The following is a 12,323-nucleotide window of genomic DNA, read 5'->3' on the forward strand; positions in this document are numbered from 1 at the left end:
TTAAATTTTTTGAAAATTTTTAAAAATTTTAAAATTTTTATTTTTTAAATTTTTAAATCAAAATTAAAAGTTTTAAATTAAATTAAATTTTTCAATTAAAAATTAAAGAAATTAAAATAATTTTAATGAGAAACGTAAATTTCTCACATCAAAGTGCATAAAAATGTGCGGTTAGATGGACAGAAAGTAAAAATCTGTGCCAATCCAATCACATTTTCCGTTTTATTTTTCCTCCAGTTTTTTTTTCATTTCATCTTCACTTCTGTGTCGCTATGCACTCTGAAACGTAGTAAGTAATAATTTTTCCTCTCTCAATATAAATCTGTGTACAAACAACTTTTTTTTTTTTGCTCCAAAGTAAAATCAATTTCCGCATCTTGAAATTATTTATTTTGCAATCGACTAACTACAGATATTTGTCTATGACAATTGATTCAGAGTGGTTTCGAATTGTGAACTGAATCGGATTACAAGTGATGTCTCCTCTCTCTCTGTGTGTTCAAAAAGTCAAGAGTAGATTTTTTTTTCTCATTTATGAAGATCCATCTTGACCGAACGAACGAACGAACACACATCCAATTAATAATTGAAAAAGGAAATTGAGTGGTCGATGGAGACCCGTATTTTAAAATAATTCCTTTTTTGTATTTCCAAAACAACAACGCAAAAAGAGGGGACTCTTCAACGAAAAAAAGCACACAAAAAATAAACAAATTATTTTTTACCTCCAGTTGTTGTTGTTTTGGCTTTTTGATATTTTTCCGTCTCGTCCACAGAGTCACACAAACGAAAAAAAAAATCGGAAACGATTGACCAATATATAGGATCGGATTCACATAAATCCATATTAGCAAGTTATTTATATTCAATTTGCAGACTTTTTTGCCTCTTTCTCTCGTTTCTTCTTCGTCACATCATGTACAAATCTCAATATAAGCAATTTGTGACCAATATATTGAAAAAAGATTTTTTTTAAATTGGGTATAAAAAAAATTCTATAAAATGATATTCAATGATGATGATACAGATCTTTCATATGTGCTTATATTTTATGTCAACTCCGACGTCGAATGCCCCTCTTTTCATTTCTAAATGTTTTCTATTCATCCGGCGCACACACAAAAGATCAGCAATATTGTTCGCATTTCCCAAGTTAGTTTATAAAAGACAAAAATCACTGAAGTAATAACTTCGATTGTCGCACGACGACGATGGATGGCGAGGCAGAGAGAAACGAGGAAAAAACAGACATGCCATCCATAAAAATATAATAATTTTTTTTTCAGTGTCTGATGATCTCTGCTCGAACAATATTCGATGTAATAGTCGTCAATAGGTAGTAAAATTGTGACAACAATGACTGCAATTCACGAGAATGGTCACTTTTTAATGTTTTCCATGCTACGAGAAAAAAATTCAACCAACAACAACAACTGGAAGAAGTAAAGGAGAGAAAATTAGATTATTATTATTGATTATTATTTTTTAAGGATTTGTATTATATCAAGCGTGAAATTAAATCAGTTTATCTATTTTATTCAGTAGACATGCCTTTTTGTTGTGCTACTTGCCGAACAACGACGACGACGACTCCTTTACTTCTTTTCATTCGCTTCACAGTAAAAGTTGTTTCTCCATCCCTTCCAAAAAAAAAAAAAAACAGGAGAGATTTGAAGGAAAATTCCAAAAATAATTGAAGAGAAATCGATTGCTTTTAATCTACTTTTCAGTAATTTGAAAAGAGAGAGAGACAAGAAGGTGTTCACAAAGTAGTGTTTTTGAAAAGCCTCAAAGCTTTGGCAAGTGGTCAAAATTAAATAAAACTTATCATCAACTACAAAGGAATGAAATAATTTTATACACAGGATGTGATAAATGGCATCAGCTTACTTTTAATTAAGTTTTATTTGGACTTTGTTACAAGCAAAAAATGTTGTCTCGAATGGAAATTTTTGTTTTTGTGGCGGAAAATTCGATTTTAGAAGAAAATTTATGTCTGTCTTAATTTTTTTCAAAATAAAAATGTAAGTACTGAAATTTTTTTAAAAAGTAAAATTAATTCAAAAATAAATAAAAATTTAATTTAAATAAAAAAAAAATAAATTAATAAATAAAAATAAAATATTTTTAGAATTCTTTAAAATTAAAATTTAAAAAAATAAAATAAAAATTAAAAACATAATATTTAAAAAAAAAATTGAGCAAAAAATTAAATATATAAAGTTATTTATTTATTATTTTATAAATAAATTTAAATTTTTTTTATTAAAAAATTTTATTAAAAATTAAAAAATATATATATTAAAAAATAAAAATTTAATTAAAATAATGATTTAGTTATGGAAAATTTTGCAATTAATTTTAATACATTTTTTAATAAATTTTTTTTAAAATTTTTCTTTTTTTAAAAAAAAATTTAAAAAAATAAATTTTTTTAAAAAAAAAAATTTTTTAAAAATAATTTTTAAAAAAAAAATTTTATATTAATTTTTTTCCATTAATTTCCAAAATTTTTAAAAAATAATTTTTTAATAAATTTTTTTTACAAAAAATTTAAAAATTTATTTAAAAAAAAATTAATTTTAAAAAATAAAAATATTTATATAAGAATTATAAACAAAATTATTTAGTTTTAAATACTATTTAAGATATTTTTATTTATTTTTTGATATTATTTATTGAAAAATATTTTTAATAATTAATTTAATAATATTTTTTAATAAATAATTTTAATTTTTTAAAAATAATTTAAAACACAAACTACTAAAAATAACAAAATTTGTGTAAAGAAAATTTTAAATATTTTTTATTTAATCCTTAATGATTTATCATCATTTTATATTCGAATTTTCGACAAAAATTAGAAGGAATTTTAAAATAAAACATTTTTTTATATTTTTATTTAACCTGAAAATTCTTTAATTATCTCAAAAAAATTAAAAAGCACTTCCATCATTTTCTTAATTTTTTTCAGTGACTCAAACATAATGAATTAGTGCCTGCATAACTTTATAAACTTCAATGAGACGATAAAATAAAAATAACTGGCTCATTATTATTATACGGAGATAGTCCCCGCCACACAAACCATATGCTCAATACGTGAAAAAAAAAGCGAGAAAAAAATGTTATTAAATTCAAATTGGCTGCAGCAATGTTATAACAGGCTTTTAAATAATGATAAAAGCTGCATAAAAATAATAATATCACCGCACACATATTTCGGAAAAAAAGCTGCCATTTTTATAATAACAACCGAGAGAATTTTTTTTTAAGGGGAGATTTTTACGACGAAGCTCATTCTTTTTTTTCGACGCTGTTTTGTTTCCTGATGCGCTGATACAGATTCTTTTTATTTTATTATATTCATCATCATAGTGAGAGCCATTGTGTGTGCGAATAAAAAATATAGTGGCAGTGAATTTTAAATTTTTTTTAAATAGCAAAAAAATTGAGACAAAAACTTTATAATAATAATAATTTTTTTTTTATTTTAGATTTTTTTTGTCGTCATCATGGAGTGTCAATGATGCGCTTGGAAAAAAATTAAGTAAATTTCGGGCTAAACTAACCTTTTTGTAAAATAAAAGTCTATTGTACGGGACGAGGATGGCGAAAAAAAAAATAAACGAGCTGCTATTGAAAAAAATGTAATTAAAATGTGACACAATATAAAGTCGACATCGGATGCAGCCCTCATGTAGCATGAGTAGAAAAGACAGGAGAGATAAGAATGAATTTAATTCATTTTTTGTGCGGCGTGTGTGTGTGTGAAAAATGAAAATTTATCACAATGAATATTTTTTTTGAAATTTTTTGACAACTCATTCATATTTTTTTTTTGTTTGTCGGATTAAATTATTGATATTTTGAATGAAAAAAGGCAGTGAATTGTTAAACTCACCTGTAAACTACTCACTTGTCTTCTAATATGTGCTAAACTAGATGGATTGTATGCTATGTTGGCAAACACAAGTCGCTCCTCGTAATCGTATTCACATAAAATTTTATTATCACATAAGTAGAATCTATCACCTACACAAAACCTGCATGGAAAAACAGACGAAAAAGCATGAATGACGGTCCATCACATTCAACGCCCTGCCAAAAACTCACCTATGATTGCACTGCTGACATGCAAAACACTCTAAATGGTAAACATTATTTTTGGCCCGCATCACCATCTCGAATGCCGGTATAATTTTATTGCATGCCGCACAATAGCCCGTTGCGCCAAACAGCCGAAGGTAATCGCGCTTGCACAACAACAAATTCGCCTTCGTGTAAAGCGTGCTGCCCACTTCGCCGAGTCTGCAATCGCAGCAACCGCATTTCAGACAATCCTCGTGCCAGAACAAGTCCAAAGCTTTGAGGAGGAAACGCTCCGTGATCCGTTTGCCGCATCCCGCGCATTCTTTGGCGCCGCCCGCATTCGTATTCGGAGCCGAAGATATCGACGAGACAGTTCCGTTGTTGGTCACGGGATTATTTGAGACTGTTGTGTGACCCATGCCGCCTGCGTTTGTTGCGTTACGTTGATGAATGTCAGTTACGGAATCTGAAAGTAAAAAAAAAAATTAAAATGAAAAATTTAGCATTTGGGACCCAAAAACAAACAAGCCTTGATTTTTTTTTTAATAAAAAAATAATATTTATGTAAAAAAATCGAGTCTACCGAACATAATTTTGAAAAATCTTTTGATTTATTGCAATACAACAGATGTGCGCGGCAGATCTCCAATATATATAAAAATTTATATTATATTATTAAGTATTACAATCACATATAGGAAGAAACCCCATTCTGTGTTAGTTTTTTGCCCATATGAGCAAAGTGAGGGGCAGAAGAGTTATTTTTCTATTTTATTTTGATTTTATTGCTATAAATTCCAATTGATTATTTTATTTTGAGGACTACATGCTGATGTTTTGATAAGGATATGAAGAGATGAGTGCAACAATGGGCACTGATTTATAAATAATTCCTTTCAATCGGAAAATGTTTAGAAAATTTCAATATGATTTTATGTATTTTTTTTTTTACATATTTTCATATGTTTCATACAGAAAAATAATAATATTAAATTTCAAGTAAATTTATTTTATTAAAAAAAAAAATTTTAAATTTCAATTTTTACAAAAAAAATAATGAAATTTAAAAAAAATATGTAATTTGAAACTTTTTTATTTCAATAAATTTAATTAACATTTTGTATTAAAATAAAAATAAAAATTTTTATTTTTTCAAATTAAAAAAATTAATTATTAATAAATTTTAAAAAAATAAAATAATTTATTAATATTTTTAATAATTTAATATTAACATTTTGTATTAAAATTAATAAGTTTAATAGTTTTATAATAAAAATAAATTTAATTATTATTATTTTTTTATTAAAATAATTTTAATGAATATTTTTATATTAAAAATAAATTTAATTAAATTTTTTTTTATTAAAATATATGAAAAATATAATAATAAAAATTTTAAATAAAGGAAAAATATTTTTTTCAGTAAAAAATTTTAAATTTTATTTTTTCAATTTTAAAATTGAAAGTAAATATTTATTAATTATAATTAAGTAATTATTTTTTTTTAAATTTTATTATTTTAAATAGTAAAAAAATGGAAATTAATTTTTTATAAAATATTGTACAAAAAATTTAAAAAAATAATTTTTAAATTTTATTTATTAAAAAAAATTATAAAAATATTTTAATAAAAAAATAATACTTTAATAAATATATAAAAATTTATGTAATTTGAAAATCTATTACTTTAATAATTTTTTTTTTAATATTTTGTTTGAAAATTATAAACTATATACTTTTTTTTAAAAAATGTAAGAAATTTATTTATCTTATTGTCAAAAATATGAGTAAATGTTAACTTTTTTAAATAATTTAAATTATTTTAAAAAATAATTTTTTTTCTTTTAAATAAAGAAAAAAAATAGAAATTTATCAAAAAATCTCAAAATTATTAAATCAAGAATTATCAAGAATTTTTCTTCATTTTTTCTCAATTTTAGTTGCACCTGTTTCTTTTTTTTCTCAAACGAGCATAAAATGAAGAGTAGCTTATGGACTTAAATACTAATAAATAAACGTCATTTCTATTAAAACCATGTGTGTAACTCTTCTCCTCTCCTTCATGCACCCACAAGAAAGGGATTTCAAAGCCCCAACATTTATATTTATTATTTGATTGCACACACACAGACACCTCCATACGTAATCATGCCTATTTATTAAAATAAAGGCGAATAATTTTTCTTAATAACCATAATAATAACGAAAAATCACAGAGCGCCCTGACAATGTTACGATGCCATTTTTTATATATTTTAACCCTCTAATAAATTTCTTCATAACCCTTCACATGATTGTGTCTCCATTTGTTCCAGGGACTCTCTCGATATTGAGACAGTGAAAAATTTATTGCTTATTTACCTTTTTTATTATTATTTTACAACAGAAACGTTCTGAAACAATGAAAGGCTCGAAAGCACAGAAAAACGGCACAAAAGTCTATTTTAAATAAAAAATGCTGTAATTTTTTTACGAACGGACCATATGTGAACTTATTATTAGTTTTCCTCATATCCAAACACACTTGAAAGAAGTAAAAAAACATAAAATATATTCAAGTCAAGAAAAGATCCACATCATATATATAAAATATTTTCAATATATTCCGAATGTTATTGCTTTTATTAGCAGTAAATGGGCATCCTGGGTATCAAAAAATGTGGATCTCGCTCATTCACTCACCGGTTACACAGGTAATGAACCCAAAAAAGCACTTTCTTCACATTTCTTCATCGGCACGGCGAAAAAAGGAGTTGTAAAGTGCACTCTGGAGTAATTTTAAGAATAATTCGTAGTTAAAACAAAGAAAATACGATGCGCATTAATATTGATTGAGACCGAATTACGTGCCATTTTCCCTTTTTATGCACGATTTTTTCCTTAACAACTCAGAAATTTAATCGGAAAACTCAAACAAGATGCAAACAAAGCTAATCAGGTTTTCGTATGATGATGCTTTGGGGACATATTACACTTTTTTTTTGTTTTTTGCAAGACAACCGAATCCTGCAGTGCGATGAAAATAATAAGGGAAGGAAAAATTTAATGAGACTCGCATTAATATTAACAATGGTACGAACAAAGGATTGGGACCCAACCAAAAAAGTCAAATTAATGAATGTCATTAATCAATTGACGGAAAGACAATTGAGAAAACAAAACTTCACTTCACTCAACTTAACTCGAGAGGAGTTGAGATTTGCATATCTCGTTAAGGATCACTCTCTTATATTTTTTGTTAAATAAATTTTAGGCAATTGCAATTTTGGAAAATGTTTCATATTTCATTTTATTTTTTTTTTTTAGAAAATTTCATATTATAATAATTAAAAATTTAATAATTTAAAATTAAAAAGTTTTAAAATTATTTTTTTTTAAGTTTAAAATATTAACAAAACTAAAATAAATTTTAAAATAATTAAACTTAAGTTTAAAGAATTTAAAATTAATTTATTAAAAATTAAATGTGGAAATATTAAATATGCATATTTTCCTTAAAAATATTTTATTTAAAAATTTAATTAAATTTAAAAATGAAGAAAATTATCGGATAAATTATTTTATAAATTAATTATAATTTTTAAATTATTTATTTATTTATTTATTTTTTGATATATTATTTTTTTCAGAAATGCTTTATTTTTTTAATTTTTTAAAATTTTTATAATCTGTTATTTTATTTTATTATTTTTTTACATGAAAAAAAAAATTAATATGTATTAAAAAATTTAAGTAATTTTTAAAAATTTGAGGTAAATATAACGCAAAAAAAATTATAAATAGTTTTTTTATTAACAAAAAAATAATTTGAAAAAAATCCTAAAATAATATGACACATTTTTTCAAAAAATTTAATATGAAAAATAAATCTGATAAAAAAAATATGAAAAATTATTAATTTTTTCATAAAAATAAATATAATAAAAAAATAATTTAAAAATAAAAAATAATTAAAAATATTAAACGTTAAAATTAATTAATTTAGTTATTTTTTTATTTAAAATTAATTAAAAAAAAATAAAATAATTTTATTTATTCATATTTTAATTTAAATTTAGTTTTAAAACATTTTTAAAAAATCTGAAACATTTTAAAAAATTTAATCTGCCTCAAAAAAAAAAAACAAAATTATATATTGAAGAGGAGTGCAGTTAAAAAATTTTCCCTTATTATTATTATTTTATTTTATATTGCTCAACTTGTCTATAATACGATTATGAGGCAATATAGAACACCCCACATCTATCGCTCCGTTTATCCGTACCCGACACGACGGCAATACAGATTTTTGATTAATGACTTAAAACGCGTGTGGCGTGCGGTAGATCTGATTCTTTTATATATTATATTAAATTACATCTCTTTATGTTGTGTACATGATACCCTGCCACGGATACACCGAACGAGAGAGGAAAATGTTTTAATATTAATGCAAAAGCGTCGTTTTTATGTGTGTTTAATATTTTGATTTAATTACTTTAGAGATGATGGGATGGATGTCGAACAAAATGTTATGGACGCTCGTTTTTTGCCATCATGAGTCAGTACATTGTTGTTATTATTATTGCGTTTTGATGTTTTCGTGTCGTTCATGTTTGATTTTGATTAAATTGATAGATAAGAGAGTTGCCGAGTGTGTGAAGAAAGAAAAAAAAACAATAAATATATCTACAAGTTTTTCAATTTTCTTTTGTCTCGCCAGCACTGAGACACACAGAAAACCTTCAAACGAGCGAAGAAAAACGAAGAAGGAGGAATTTCAAGAAGAAAAACTAATAATAATAGTGAAATTGAAAGAGTTTTTGCTCTCAATCTGTGTGTGTGTGTGCACGAAGGATGCGAATAAAAAAAGGGGAGAAATGTTATTTGTTATTCGGACCGTATAGTGTTTCGTACATCGGCATGGGAAGTGAAAGCCAATAAAAAATACAACAACAACATTTATTAGATTTTAATAAGTGGTCTCTTCTCTGTCGACGTAGTAACGGAGATTGTCGTAAAAAAATAATAATAAATATAAAAAAAAAGTTTAGTTCAATTTTTGGCTTAATTCAAACTTTTATTGAATTACCAACTTTTTTTTAGTAGACAAAAAAAAATATTTTCCTTTTCTACACACCTCAGAAATTTCCCTACATTTTTTTTTTCATAAAATTTTTTGTGTAACTTTTTCTTATATATTTTTTTGCTATCTCACTCCCCTTACCCTCATTTCTCGACATCGACACCTGATTAAGCTTATAAAACACTCACATAACCATAATGTACCGTAATATTATGGCAAATGTGCTGTTTGTGGCTCATTTATGAAATGAAGAGCGGAGATAAAATGTTGTTTTGATTCGTTTATGCATCCTTTGGATTATGGGGATGTCTGAATTAGTATGGAAAAAGGTGAGTTTTGACTTTTTTGTTTTGTTTGAGAGATGTTTTTAAGGAAATTGGAGTTTAGATTACTTTTTAAAGGGTAATAAATTATTTTTATTTTGAATGTTTTAATATAAATGTTTAATTTTTTTTTTTAAATTGGGAAAATTTTTTTTTTCTTTAAATGATTAAAAATAATTGGGATAATGATCAAATAACAAAAAAAAATATTTTATTTTCATTAAAATAAAAATTAAAATCATGGCATTTTTAATCGAATCTCTCATAATTTAAAATTAAAGTAATTTTTAAATTATTACTTTTTTTCATTAAAATTTATTTTTAATTGGTATCTTTAATTTCTTTCAATATTTATCAATTTTTAATAAATATAATTTATTATTATTTTAATTATTATTAATTATTATTTTTTTATTATGATTATTTTTAACTAATTTAATTTAATTTATTGATTTAAAAACAGTGAATAAATTTTTTTTTCATTGATTCATTATGAATTTAATTTCAAAATTATAAAAAAAATATACATACGAACATATTTTTAAAAATTTAATATAATAAAAATTAAATCATTTTAAATTATTTTTTAATTTTTAAATGTTACTTTTATTAATTTATTTTTTAAAAATTAATTTCTAATTTTTAATTATTTTTAATTTTTTTGTTTTTATTTTATTTTATTTTTATTTATTTTTATTAAAACTTTTTTATTTATTTTTTTCATTAAATTAATTAAAATTTAATTAAAAATTTAATTTTATTTATTTTTTAAATTAATTTTTAATTAATTCTTTTAATTTTTTTTAATTTTTGGTTTAATATTTATTATTTTTTATGAAAATCCATTAAAAATTATTAATTTTCCGCAATAAATCGTTAAATTTATTATCTTAAAAAAATTAAAATTCAAGCAATATATTTCCTTTTTTTAATTTTCATCATTTTTCAACTTCCAAAATAAACATTTTCCCAAAAATAAAAAAGTATCATTTTTTGCTGTCAAAATTGTTTCATAAAATTATCTATTAAAACTTCCAAAGTGTTTAAGAAATGAAGCACGATTTTTCAAGTCAAAAGTCATGTTTGCCAATTTTATCAAACAAAAAACCGAGAAAAAATTCTTTCCTGACAAAAGACAAGATAACGTCATACCATAAATAAATTGCTCGAAATGAACTTTGATTTATTCATAATTTATGTATGTTGATGATTAAATGATATTTGTTCGACACAACGCAAAAAAAAAGTTCAAACATTATCATAACGAATCCATTTTTCATCATCCCTTATCGCAAACTGTGTAATTTCTTTGGCAACAAAAAAATTCACAAATATTATTCAATTTTTCTCTCTTTTCTTATCTTAACTACCTATTTCATTATAATGTCGACTACTTACTTACACATTCGCTTACACGGTATTTACAATAATAAAAATAATAATAAAAGTGCCACAAAACATTTAGAAAAAAAAAACGAAGACGGAGGAAAAGATGATGATGAGCAAGAACATTAACCATCTTTTTTACTCGTTTTTAACGTTCTTTTTTTTTTTGGGTAAATGATGCCGAAGAAGAAGGAGACGGAACCACAACATCATCAATACACTTCCTTTATTGCCGTCGCGTCGCGAACAATTTTTATCGGAATTTCGCTAAGTATCTGTTTTATCGTTCGTTAACGGATGTCGACGTGAACCTGAATTTTTTTTTTTTTTTTTTTTTTTTTTTTTTGAGAGAATTGATTAAATTCAAATGTACCTAAATCGAAATAATGTCCAACATATGTGTTACGAGTCCCCTTCTCAGATTGTTTTTTTTTTCTATTATTATTTTTTTTTCGCAGAGTCCCAAAAACACATCCGGCATCGGTGCGAGACGTATGTCGCGTAGAAACAGAGAGAAAAGCAATAAACTACTCAATTTGATATCAATTCAATTTGATACGCTAATATACACCAATATCATCGTCGTTATTGAGTATCCTAAATTGAATAGTAAGAGGTGTGTGTGTGTGTGTTGTATAACTTAGTGTCAGAATGATGCTATAAATAAGAATATCAGCCACCTGTGCACGCCACACACACACAGAACACGAGAGAGAGAGCCTCGGCAGTGAGTGAGTGAATTTTTGTGTAAACGTACACAATTTTCATTTCATATTAGATTCGATTTTTTCTCGCTTTCTTTGCTTGCTCCTTAAATTGGATTCATATATATTGCGCTTTCCTTTCCCTGTGTGTGTGTTTCGGGTGTAAGAATATGAAATATAGTGCCGAAATGAAATTTTCCTTTTCAATAAAATAATCACGGTGCGACTCAATGACTTTATTTGCTTTTATTATCGAGTGAACCGCATTTTTGTCTTCTCGACACTCTGTGTGCTGAAAATAATATTGAACAGTGAAGGAAGCAAGAAAAAAAAGGAACATACATTTAAGATTATTATCGTTTACAGATTTTCTTTCAATTTTCAATATTGTTCAATAATATAATTGAATTGATATTATTTTCCTTTGCCACATCACACATGAACGCATGTAGCTCATATGGGAGCAGGGATGATAATTCGTTTGATTTTTCATTTAAATGAGTTATTTATAAAAAAATTGAAAATATCAGGAAATTAAAAAAAAATAAAATCTTTTAATTAAGGTCAAGTTAATTAATTAACTAATTAAATTATATAATTAATTAAAATAATTAATGAAATAAAATAAAAAATTATAGGTAATAAATAAAAATAAATTTAAGAAATTAATTAATTTTAATTTCAAAAGTTTTATTAAATTTTAAGCAGTTTTACAAAATTTATTTGCACATTTACAATTTTAAAATTTTAAAA

The 12,323-nt window shown here is 24.2% G+C and overlaps 1 protein-coding gene across 1 annotated transcript in view; it reads right to left on the reverse strand.

Annotated features, from left to right (window-relative positions):
* Positions 1-12,323, reverse strand: part of LOC134838516 (LIM/homeobox protein Lhx3) — a 76,125-nt gene that overhangs the window by 7,625 nt on the left and 56,177 nt on the right. Inside the window, exons 3-4 of the mRNA XM_063854060.1 lie at positions 4,117-4,558; positions 3,905-4,046 (exon numbers count right to left, since the gene is read on the reverse strand). Coding sequence (XP_063710130.1) covers positions 3,905-4,046; positions 4,117-4,558 — 584 coding nt within the window. The remainder of the gene's footprint in view (positions 1-3,904; positions 4,047-4,116; positions 4,559-12,323) is intronic.

Source organism: Culicoides brevitarsis, chromosome 1 (assembly GCF_036172545.1).
Source record: "Culicoides brevitarsis isolate CSIRO-B50_1 chromosome 1, AGI_CSIRO_Cbre_v1, whole genome shotgun sequence".
Taxonomy (NCBI): Eukaryota; Metazoa; Arthropoda; class Insecta; order Diptera; family Ceratopogonidae; genus Culicoides; species Culicoides brevitarsis.